Raw genomic sequence first — 12,136 nt, 5'->3', positions numbered from 1 at the left:
TATCCAAGTTAATATGAAACTTTAATAATGTATAAATAACCAAACATTAATAAACTTGTAGAAATTAGTATGTTGCAAATGAATGATTAGCAGGAAAGTGATTTAGTACTCTACTCATCTAAAAAAGTCCTGCCCTGCTTTAAACAAAAACCAAGCAAAACCACACCACACACATCAAACCTAAACAACAAAAAGATCCAGAAAAAAACCCAACAAAACCACCACACACAATTTGGACCCACTTAATATTTTAAGTGTTATCCTGGTAAACATATCTGACATTCATGTTTACATGGGGGATGAAAGGAATTTCTAAAAGTCATCAGCTAAGAAATCCAAACTTCATTCTCTATTTTCAGAAGTACCACAGGTGCTTAATAGCATAAAGCATTAAATGAAAAACAGCCCTACTCAATATCCTAAAAACTAAATCAAAAGACTAATGTATTTGTAAATCCCTGATTTTGTTAGCAAAATACATGATGTATTTTAAAATATTTGCACTAGCAGTAATTACCCTGTATAGGTGAAAAGACATTCTATACCAAAGAGTTGACTTACTGTTGCACCTGTTTAATAAGACTGAAGAAAAGATGAATAGGTGCAAAAAAAGAGAAGAAAAAGTAGCAATTATAAAGGAAAGTATAATTAAGGGAAGAGGGAGGGAACAGAGCAATACCTTGAATTGTGAAAGTAACTCATCTCCTACAGTTAGTGGACCTGGCTCATTTTCTCGAGTTTCAGCCCTCTTCAGGATTTCATCTATATCCATTTCCTGAAACAGAAGTTTCTCTTTACAACAAAACAATTCATATGTATTTTTAGCTTCACTGTCCATCAAGTAAAGATGCAATGTTCCATTTACCTGAGGCTCCTCTTCTTCCCCTTCAGGTTCTTTAAAAAGTTCCTCAGCACCAAACTTCAAAATTGCTGATAACTCTTCCTTATTAAACGGTGTTGAGCTGAAATACAGAGTTTCAGACAAACACTTTATCTTAGTGAAGTTTTTCAAATTACTATAACCATGAGTCAATCAAACCTCCTTTTGACTTAAAAGCACCTATATTTAATATGTAAAATGTATATATACACAGAAACAATATAATTTGCAGTCTTCACTTATATAACTCTTTACCACATTTTTTTTGCCTTTTATTAGCTAAGTGAAATTACTTCCATTTTTACTCAGCTATACTTAAGCATAAGTTAATATGAAAGAATAAACAGATATACCTGGAAGGAGTAGAGCCTGTATGTAGCACAGTTTTCCCTGTAGTGTCCATTCTCTGAATTACTAAGTGATCTAACACCATCTTTTTCTTGGCTCTTTCAAGTATATCTTCTTCTACTGATCCTTTTGTGACTAGCCGATAAATATTAACCTATGCATATTATAAAAAAGGCTTTATTTACATGTTCACAAATTACACATGAAAACAATATTCAGATGAACTTAATAAAAAACCCTTGAGAAACAAAACAGGGAGAAACGTTAGTTGTGATTACAAATCTTCTAAATCTTAGAATCATAGAATGGTTTGAGTTGGAAGGGACCTTAAAGATCATCTAGTTCCAGGCCCCCTCAGCACCATGGGCAGGGACACCTTCCACTAAACCAGGTTCCTCAAAGCCCCACCCAACCTGGTCTTGAACACTTCCAATGATGGGGCATCCACAACTCTCTGGGCAACCTGTGCCAGTGTTTCACCACCCTCATAGAGAAGAATTTCTTCTTAATATCTAATCTAAATCTCCCCTCTTTCAATTTAAAGCCATTCCCCCCTTGTTCTATCACTACATGTCCTTGTAAAAAGCCCCTCTCCAGCTTTCCGATAAACCCTCTTTAGGTACTGGAAGGCTGCTATAAGGTCTCCCTGGAGCCTTCTTTTCTCCAGGCTGAACCACCCCAACTCTCTCAGCCTTTCCTCACAGGAGAGGTGTTCCAGCCCTCTGATCATCTTTGTGGCCTCCTCTGGACCTGCTCCAACAGGTCCATGTCCTTCTTATGTAGGGGGCCCCAGAACTGGATGCAGTACTCCAGGTGGGAGTCTTACGAAAGCCAAGTAGAGGGACAGAATCACCTCCTTTGACCTGCTGGCCACGCTTCTTTTGATGTAGCCCAGGACATGGTTGGCTTTCTGGGCTGTAAGCACACATTACTGGGTCATGTTGAGCTTCTCATCAACCAACACCCCCAAGTCCTTCTCTTCAGGGCTGCCCTCAATCCATTCTCCAACCCAGCCTATATTTGGGATTGCCCTGACCCACATGCAAGACCTTGCACTTGGCCTTGTTGAACTTCATAAGGTTTGCACAGGTCCACCTCTCAAGCCTGTCAAGGTTCCTCTGGATGGCATCCCTTCCCTCTGGTGTGTCAACCACACCACACAGGTTGCTGTCATTGGCAAACTTGCTAAGGGTATACTCAAACCCACTGTCCATGTTGCCTAAAGATATTGAACAGCACCAGTCCCAGTACAAACCCCTGAGGAATGCCACTCATCACTGGTCTCCTCACGGACATTGAGCCGTTGACTGCAACTCTTAAAGTGACCATACAGCCAATTCCTTAACTGCCAAGTGGTCCATCTGTCAAATGCATGCCTCTCCAGTTTAGAGACAAGGATGTTGTGTGGGACAGTGTCAAATGCTATGCACAAGTCCAGGTAGATGACATCAGCTGCTCTTCTGCCATTCACCAAAGCTGTAACCTCATCGTAGAAGGCCACCAATTTGTCAGGCACAACTTGCCCTTAGTGAAGCCATGTTGGCTGTCACCAATCACCTCCTTACTTTCCATATGCCTTAGCGTAGTTTCCAGGAGGATCTGCTCCATGACCTTGCTGGGCACAGAGGTAAAGACTGCAGGTCTTCCTTTTTTCCCTTTTTAAGAAAGGGGGTTATGTTTCCCCTTTTCCAGTCCATGGGAACTTCATGGGACTGCCCTGACTTCTCAAATATGATGGATAGCCACTTCATCTGCCAGTTCCCTCATGAACCGCAGATGCATCTCATCAGGTCCCATGGACTTGTGCACCTTCAGGTTCCTTAGATGGTCTCGAACCTGACCTTCTCCTATAGTGGGTGGTTCTTCATTCTCCCAGAACCCGCCTTTGCCTTCTGTGACTTGGGCTGTATGGATGGAGCACTTGCTGATAAAGACCAAGGCAAAATACCTCAACCTTCTCCATATCCTGGGTAACCAGGTCTCCTGTTTCCTTCCAGAGAGTGCCCACATTTTCCCTAGTCTTCCTTTTCTCATCAACATACCTATAAGAAGCTTTTCTTGTTGCCCTTGATGTCCCTGGCCAAATTTAATTCTATCAGGGCTTTAGCTTTCCTAACCTGGTCCCTGGCTGCTCAGACAGTTTCTCTGTATTCCTCCCAGGCTACCTGTCATTGCTTCTACCCCCTGTAGTCTTCCTTTTTGTGTTTGAGTTTGTCCAGGAGCTCCTTGTTCATCCATGCAGGCCTCCTGGCGGTTTTGCCTGACTCCCTCATAGCTCCTGAGCTTGGAAGAGGTGATCCTTGAATATTAACTGGCTTTCTTGGGCCTGTCTTCCCTCCAGGGCTCTATCCCATGGTACTCTACCAAGCAGATCCCTGGAGAGGCCAAAATCTGCTCTCCTGCAGTCCAGGGCAGCAATCTTTCTGTGTGCCCTCATCAATGCCCTAAGGATCTTGAACTCCACCATTTCATGGTCACTGCAGTTAAGGCTGCCCTTGAGATTCACATTCCCCACCAGCCCCTCCTTGTTGGTGAGAACAAGGTCCAGCATAGCACCTCTCCTCATTAGCTCCTCTATCACTCTTGAAGATGGAAATTATTGTCAATGCATTTCAGGAACCTCCTGGATTGCTTGTGCCCTGCTGTGTTGTCCCTCCAACAGATATTAGGGTGGTTGAAGTCCCCCATGAAGACCAGGACTTGTGAATGTGAGGCTGCTCCTATCTGACTACAGAGGGCCTCAACTGCTTGGTCTTCCTGGTCAGGTGGTAGTCTGGTCAAACTAGTATTTCATATATGAAACCAGTCAATCATGTTACCATAATCTCTTCTGTGATTAGTCACAAGCATGGCCACAAGGAAAAGTATTATATCTGATTACTACTTGAAGTCTTCTGCAAGAAAGAAACCCAAAGAGAACTACGAAGTATTTTAAGTATTTAACTTAACTTTAAGTAAAAAGGATGTGCCTGAAGTACAGCAGTTACTTTCTATAATGACATGATGTGAAGGAACATGGGACAAGTCCACAACTCTTCTCCCTACCCATCCATATACAATGGCTGCTGTGCAATCTCTCCGTATAGGAAGATTTAAAAAAATTTTTTTGAAGAGTCAAATTAGCAGTATTAACATTTTTAGACATTCTTGGCAATTATTAGTCATTCTCAAAACACATGAGGAAGGTGGTGGCCCAGACAGACAGCTTATGGCTACCATATGAAACCCTCCTTTAGCTTTGGAGCTTAAAAGACAAGTGCGTGTACCTGTTTCTTCTGTCCAATCCTATGAGCTCTAGCCTGCGCTTGCAGATCATTCTGTGGATTCCAGTCAGAATCAAATATAACTACAGTGTCAGCAGATGCCAAGTTTATACCTAATCCTCCAGCTCTAGTAGACAGCAAAAAGCAGAAGTCCTGAAATGATAAAATAAGAAATAGCTTTATATATATTAGCTATAATATTCTTCAGGGAATCAATATGACACTTCTTTATATACTTGGTGGAGCAGACTATGAACTCATACACTTTTTAAAGTATATCATAAATATATGTTAGACTTGTAATACAATAAGGTGCTTGTCATGGCTAGAGCCAGTAGATTGCTATTAGAATAAACTAAACTATTTCAGTTGGAGGGGACCAACTGATTGATCAATGATCTTCTAGTCCAACTGCATGGCCACTTCAGGGCAGAACCAACAGTTAAGCGTGTTATTAAGGACATTGTCCAAATGCCTCTTAAACACTGACAGGCTTGGGGCATCGACCCCCTCTCTAGGAAGCCTGTTCCAGTGTTTGACCACCCACTAGGTAAAGAAATGCTTCCTAATGTTCAGTCTAAACCTCCCCTGGTGCAGATTTGAACCATTCCCACAGGTCCTGTCACTGGATACCAGGGAGATCAGCACCTCCCTCTCCACTCCCTCTCCTCAGGAAGCTGTAGAGAGCAATGAGGTTGACCCTCAGACTCCTTCTCTCCAAAGTAGACAAACCCAGAGTCCTTAGCTGCTCCTCATAGGACATGCCTTGCAGCCCTTCCACTGGCTTTGTTGCCCTCCTCTGGACGCATTCAAGGATCTTCACATCCCTCTTAAATTGTGGGGCCCAGAACTGCACACAGTACTCAAGGTGAGGCTGCACCAATGCTGAATACAGCAGGGTCATCACCTCTTTTGACTGGCTGGTTATGCTATGTTTGATGCACCCCAGGATGCAGTTTGCCCTCTTGGCTGCCAGGGCATGCTGCTGGCTCCTATTGAGCCTGCTGCCAACCAGCATCCCCAGATCCCTTTCTGCAGGGCTGCTCTCCAGCCACTCCTCTCACAGTTTATACTCGTGTCTGGTGTTACTCCATCCTATGTGCAGAACCCAGCATTTGGGCTCGTTAAATTTCATCCTATTAATCATAGCCCAATGCTCCAATCTATCTAGATCCCTCTGCAAGGCCTCTTGTCCCTCAAGAGAGTCAACAGCACCTCCCAGTTCGGTATTGTCAGCAAACTTGCTAATGGATCTAGATTGCTGATAAATATATTGAGCAAAAACGGCCCTATAATTGAACCCTGAGGAACACTGCTGGCGACTGGTCACCAGCCAGATATAACTCCATTCACTACAACCCTTTGAGCCCTGCTCTTCAGCCAGTTCTTCACCCAACACACAATGAACCCACTCATCCCACAGTTGCACAACTTGTCCAGAAGGATGCTGTGAGGGACAGTATCAAAAGCCTTACTAAAATCCAGAAAAACTACGTCTACCGCCTTCCCTTCATCCAGTAGGTGGGTGACCTTATCATAGAAGGAGATCAGATTGTTTAGACAGGACTTTCCCTTTGTGAACCCATGTTGACCGAGTCTGAGGATTGCATTGCTCTTTAGAAGCCTTTCAATAGTACCCAGAGTATGATCTTCTCCATAATTTTTCCAGGAACTGAGGTTAGACTAACAGGTCTGTAGTTCCCTCACGCCCTTCTTGTAGACTGGAATAACACTAGCTTGTTTCCAGTCAGCAGGGACCTCCCCAGACTCCCAAGACCTTTGGTAGATGATCAAGATGGGTCCTCCTGTAACATCCGCTAGCTCCTTCAGTACTCTGGGATGACTCCCATCAGGCCCCATGGACTTGTGAACATTCAGCTGATCTAGCTGGTCCCTTACAATTTCAGCGTCCACAAGTGGAAAGCCACTCTTCCCACACTCATGGTCCTCTGACTCAGGGGACCAGCCAGCCCAAGGTCTACCAGTATTATTAAAGTGTGAGGCAAAAATAAGCAGTGAATGCCTCCGCTTTTTATTCAGCCCTAATAGTCAGATGACCATTGTCCTGGTTTCAGCTGGGATAGAGTTAATTTTCCTCTTAGTAGCTGGTGCAGTGCTTTGTTTTGGATTTGGTGTGAGAACAATAGTGATAGGACACTGATGGTTTTAGTTGTTGCTGGGTAATGTTTACACTAAATCTAGGAATTTTCAGTTTGGGAGGGAACACAGCCAGGACAGGTGACCCAAACTAGCCAAAGGGATATTCCATACCATATGACATCATGCTGAGTATATGAACTGGGGGAAGAAGAAGGGTGGGGGGACATCCGGCATTATGGCGTTTGTCTTCCCGAGTAACCGTTACGCGTGATGGTGCCCTGCTTTCCTGGGGATGGCTGAACACCTGCCTGCCCATGGGAAGTAGTGAATGAATTCCTTGCTTTGCTTTGCTTGTATGCACGGCTTTTGCTTTACCTATTAAATTGTTCTTATCTCAACCCCTGAGTTTCACATTCCTTTCCAATTCTCTTCCCCATCCCTCTGGGTGAGGGGGAGTGAGCAAGTGGCTGCACGGTGCTTGGTTGCTGGCCAGGGTTAAACCACAACAACCATCTTGAAGAAGTAACGGTCCAATGTTGTCTTTACACCTCCTCTTACTATTAATATACGTCAAAAAGCCTTTCGTGTTATCTAACAGAACACTGGCCAGTTTCAGCTCTAATTGAGCTTTGGTCTGTTGTGTTTTCTCCCGGCACATACGAACCACGGCTCTGTAATCTTCCTGAGAAGCCTGACCTTGATTCCAGAGATCATACAATTTCTTTTTCCTCTTGAGCTCCACGAGGAGTTCCCTGTTCAGCCAAGCTGGTCTTCTGCCCTGCTTGCTTGACTTTCAACACAGTGGGATTACATCTGCTCCTGTGCTTCTAAAAGGTGGTTCTTAAAAACTGACCAGCACTCGTGGACTACTAAGCCCTCAAAAGTAGATTCCCAGGGGACTCTGCTAAGTGGCTCCCAGAATAGCTTAAAGTTTGCTCTCCTGAAGTCCAAGGTAGCAACTCTGCTGTCCTTTTTTCTCATTACGCTGAAAATTCTAAACTCAACTATTTCATGATCACTGTGGCCAAGACAGCCACCTACCATCACATCCCCCACGAGTCCTTCTCTATTCACAATTAGCAAGTCTAGGAGGGCATCTTTCTTAGATGGCTCACTGAGTACCTTTGACAAGAAGTTATCCCCTACAAACTTCAAGAACTTCCAAGACCTGCTCATCACAGCAGTATGGTACTCCCAGCTGATGTCTGGGAAGTTGAAATCTCCCATAAGGACGAGGGCTACCAATCCTATAGAGTAACTCATCAGCGCTGACATCCTGGCTGGGCAATCGTTAGTATATACCCACTACAACATCTCCTTTGTTTTCCACCACCCTCATCCTCACCCAGAGGCTCTCAACCACATCATCACTAACTGTGAGGGCTGTACATTCAAGCCTCTCCCTTACATACAGTGCAACATCTCCGCCTTGCCTGCCCTGCCTATCCCTCTGGAACAGCCTGTAGACCTCCATCCCAGCACCCCAATCGTGGGACTTATTCCGTCAAGCCTCACTAATACCAAAGGCATCATAGCTCTGGGAGCTGACCAATGCTTCCAGTTCATTCTGTTTTGTTTCTCATACTGCGTGTATTGGTGTACAAGCATTTCAGATATGCTCCTGAGCCCTCCATGCTCCCAGAAACTTGTAAATGGTCCCACTAGCATTGCCACCCTCAGGCGGTGCCATGCCAACCCTTGGCTTATCCACTGCAATCTTGTTGGTATCTCCTTCCCCCATCAATTCTAGTTTAAAACTCTCTTGATCATGCTATAGGTTAACCCTGGTAGGCAGCTAAGCACCATGCAGCTACTTGATCACTTCTCCCCCACACCCTCAGTGGGACAGGGGAAAAAGAAAGCAAGATTAAAAGAAAGGAAACCTGGGGGTCAAGATAAAAATTAATTAATAAGAAGAGAAGTAGTGGGAAAGAAAAAACAAAACAAGTGATGCAAAGGCAATCACTTACCACCCCCCATGGGTAAGACCAATGCCCGGCCAGTTCCCAAGCAAAAGATGGCTAACCTCCCTAAATCCCTCCTCTCCCTTTTTATTGCTGAGCATGACATTATATGGCATGGAATACCTCTTTGGTTAGTTCAGGCCACCTGTATGGTTATGTACCCTCCTAACCTTTTGCACCTCCCCCAGTCTATTTACTGGAGGGGGCAGAGAGAGAAACAGAGAAGGCCTTGACACTATGCAAACACTGTTCAGCAACAGCTAACACACCGGTATGTTATTAGCATTCTTTCTGTCACAAATCTAAACCACAGCACCATACAAGCTGCTATGAAGACAAGTAACTCCAGCTCAGCCAGACACAGTATAAGTATAAAGCAAATGGATATCAATTTCTTTTGTGAAGTTATTGACTTTGTGGTTTAAAGGAAGCAGCATCCTAGAAGATGAGCAAAAGCCACTTGGGGAGAAAAAAAACCAAGCAAAACACTGACCAAAAATACAACCCTCCTTGTTGTTAGTGTCTCATGTGTGCCTAAGTCCCTCTGTTTTTTTGTTAAGAATACTAAGCATTCTTCTGGGGTCAATGCTCTTCAACATATTCATAAATAATAAGAAAATGAAATGAGCAATGAGGTGACAAAGTTTGCAGATGATACAGAGTTATTCAGGGACAACTACAAGGGACTAGAGAACGATTTATGAGACAGGCGATAAAAAAGCATATGAAATTAAAGTGAAATAGGAAATAAATTTGAGCTTTAAATATAGCAAAAGGTAATAGCAAGCCATTACTGCTCAGGAATGAGTCCTTGGAGCTACAGATATTTCCATGAATACCTTAGCTCAGTAACAGAATTAAAAAAAAGTTTTATTGATTATTAGGAAAGAAATAGAGAATAAAACAGGTAACAATTTTATTGCTATAGAACTCCAGTTTGCCTCCATTCTTGAATACTGTGAGAAGTTTGGATCCCCCTTCATTTTAAAAACTGTACAATACCACTACAAGGATTCCAGAAACAGGCAATGATATCTATACTAGAAATTTAAAACCGAACTAACTTCTGTATTTAACAAATATCTGAAGTTTATGTTATGAAATTAAGTCCTTCCTCCTCAACCATAGCAGAAACATAAACTCTGCAGCAATTGACAAATGCTACGCATCTATTACTGAAAAACCCTGTCAGTGTAGGACAAAAGACCTAAGATTATCAAAGGTATGGAATGGCTTCCATAGTAGGAAACCTAAATAAACTAAGAATCTTAAGTGGTATACAAACAATGGCTAGAAATCAGTTCTTCAATTTCTTCCAGGGCAAGGAAATCAGAGGCAAAAAATAAAGATAACAGAAGCCAGATTTAAAGCTATTAAAGACAGTTTTTCTTCATGCAAGGATATACACAACTCAGTTATGTCCATTGTCTAAGTAGGTTTTCAATGTCAAAAGCTTGTGTAAAAGTTCAGTGCTCTTGTAAAAACTGAAGGATTAAGTCCTACATAAAATAAATTCCTCAGTTTGTATAAAATACTTAGTTACCTTATTAAAGAGCACTGAAAAAAAATCTAAAAATATAACTACATAGTTATATTAGTTAAACACCATTTTAATAAATTCTGTGTTTCCTATTTAACCTCCTCTTAGATTTTTTTTTTTGTGTTTGTTTTTTAGGAATTGTTTTAGTTGTGGGTTGGGGGTTTTTTTGTTTGTTTGTTAAGAGTTGTAAACCTTATAGTCTAGGCAATAGCAACAGAATTTCAACTTAATACATCCCTCACTTTATCTTCAGTTTTTGTGTAGTATTTGTTATATTTCTTGGGGAAAAATATAATAAAGCTGAGCAGATTAAAAAACCAACCACTAATACCATACCTCTGATCCTTCTGCATTAAAATGATCCAGTGCTTGTTTCCTCAGTTCCCCTTTTATTGATCCATCAAGTCTCTAAAGAGATTCAATAACACAGTTAAAAGGGAATTCCTACTATATTCTAATTGGAGCAAATGGAATTCTCAGTTGCCAAAACAACTCAGGGAGGGGGGAATATAAGAGTAATGTAACACTTCATCTTAGTAATTCTTCAGTTTCATTTCAAAATACTATTAACGTATAGTAATTGCCAGTCTTTTCCTGTACATAAAATTAAACTTTCATAAATCTTTCTACAAAAAGGACACTTTTATTAAGATAAAGTGGTAAAGAAGAAGGCTTCTTGACTACTACCAGAAAAAATTCTTACCTGAAAGGGAAACTGACGATACTTCAAATACTCTGCTAGGATGTCTAGCATCCTTACCATCTGAGAGAAAATCAGTACTCTGTTGCCACGTTCTCGTAAACGAATCAGTAGCTTGTCAAGAAGGATCAGTTTCCCACTGCTACGTATTAAATGCTACGAGACAAGAAAATGTGTATTGCAAAATAAGTTCACCTCAACACTAATATACACTGCAGATGGTTAGACATTCATTAACTGAACGTGAAAGTTTAATAAGTATTTAGTCAGTCCTTATCTTGTAAAAGCTCATTATAAAAGCATTAAGCGCACTAACTAAAATCAACAGGAGTACTGACTAACATGTTTTTCAAATAAATGCGTTTCTCAGCTCTGGCTCATAAAACAGCATCTTAACATTTCATTAAAATATTGAGTAAATATACTGTGCCACGAGTTAGAGCAGTTACAGAGTAGACTTAAGTTCTTTTCTACCAAATAAACAATAACAACAACAAAGAGACTACTTGACTACCTTAGTACTACTTGCTCCTCACTTTCTGTCTTTTGAACAGAAATAAGCATTGCTACTTAATCCTCCAATTATTTTTAAACAATGCCTAATCAGTCAAGTTTCTCAGGCAAGATAAAAGTGAGAGGAATCTTTATTGTAAAGGTCAACAGGCTTTAGCTAGGTTACAATGTTAAGCCTTCTCAGCTCCAGTGGGAACAACTAGAATAGAAACTCAGGTGCATGCCGAATTTAATGTTGAAAACATTAGGCCTCTCTAGCTGAAGAGGCTCAGGATAGAGTTTTGGGAATTAACAAATTTGGAGTTAGGTGTTTTTATTTTTTATGCCAGAAGTGAGAAAGACGTATCATTCATAATTAGAGGTAACAAAGCTTATTCAGATAACCCAAGGAAATAATTGTTACAAATCATTAGCAATAATGGCTGAACAGTTCTGATGATTTTTTTTATAAATTTAAGTAGTTAGTGTGCCAAGTTGCAAATGAAACATCCATTAGCTTTGACAAGCACTTTATAATATAAAATAGCTTGTGCAGTGACAGCTTGTGATTTCAATCTAGTAAATTTGGGAAAGAATTTAAATTATGAACTTCAAAGCTTACAGAAAAAAAAAATCTGATCTTTAGAAACATTTATGTTGTTATAAACTGCATCAATTATAACAGTCCTTTTGTTTGTTGCTGCGGTTCTCAACAGTTTTAGTACAAAGATTAGTTAACCTTTAAAAAAAAAGACCAAACAAACTAAACCCACAACACAATTACAGACCATCTTTGGTAGTGATACTATAATTACTTTCATTTATAACAACAAAACAACCAGACTAAGC

At 41.2% G+C, this 12,136-nt stretch overlaps 1 protein-coding gene across 4 annotated transcripts in view; it reads right to left on the bottom strand.

Annotated features, from left to right (window-relative positions):
- Positions 1-12,136, bottom strand: part of LOC121080572 (chromodomain-helicase-DNA-binding protein 1-like) — a 67,514-nt gene that overhangs the window by 16,368 nt on the left and 39,010 nt on the right. For all 4 annotated transcript variants that reach the window (XM_040578673.1, XM_040578675.1, XM_040578676.1 and 1 more), the window contains 6 exons: positions 10,799-10,951; positions 10,432-10,503; positions 4,495-4,644; positions 1,234-1,382; positions 866-962; positions 680-775 (listed from right to left, as the gene is read on the bottom strand). In XM_040578673.1, the coding sequence (XP_040434607.1) occupies positions 680-775; positions 866-962; positions 1,234-1,382; positions 4,495-4,644; positions 10,432-10,503; positions 10,799-10,951 (717 nt within the window). The remainder of the gene's footprint in view (positions 1-679; positions 776-865; positions 963-1,233; positions 1,383-4,494; positions 4,645-10,431; positions 10,504-10,798; positions 10,952-12,136) is intronic.

This window comes from Falco naumanni, chromosome W, assembly GCF_017639655.2.
Source record: "Falco naumanni isolate bFalNau1 chromosome W, bFalNau1.pat, whole genome shotgun sequence".
Lineage (NCBI taxonomy): Eukaryota > Metazoa > Chordata > Aves > Falconiformes > Falconidae > Falco > Falco naumanni.
Note: the sequence above shows the minus strand (reverse complement) of the source record. Positions and strands in the feature narration are given on the sequence as shown.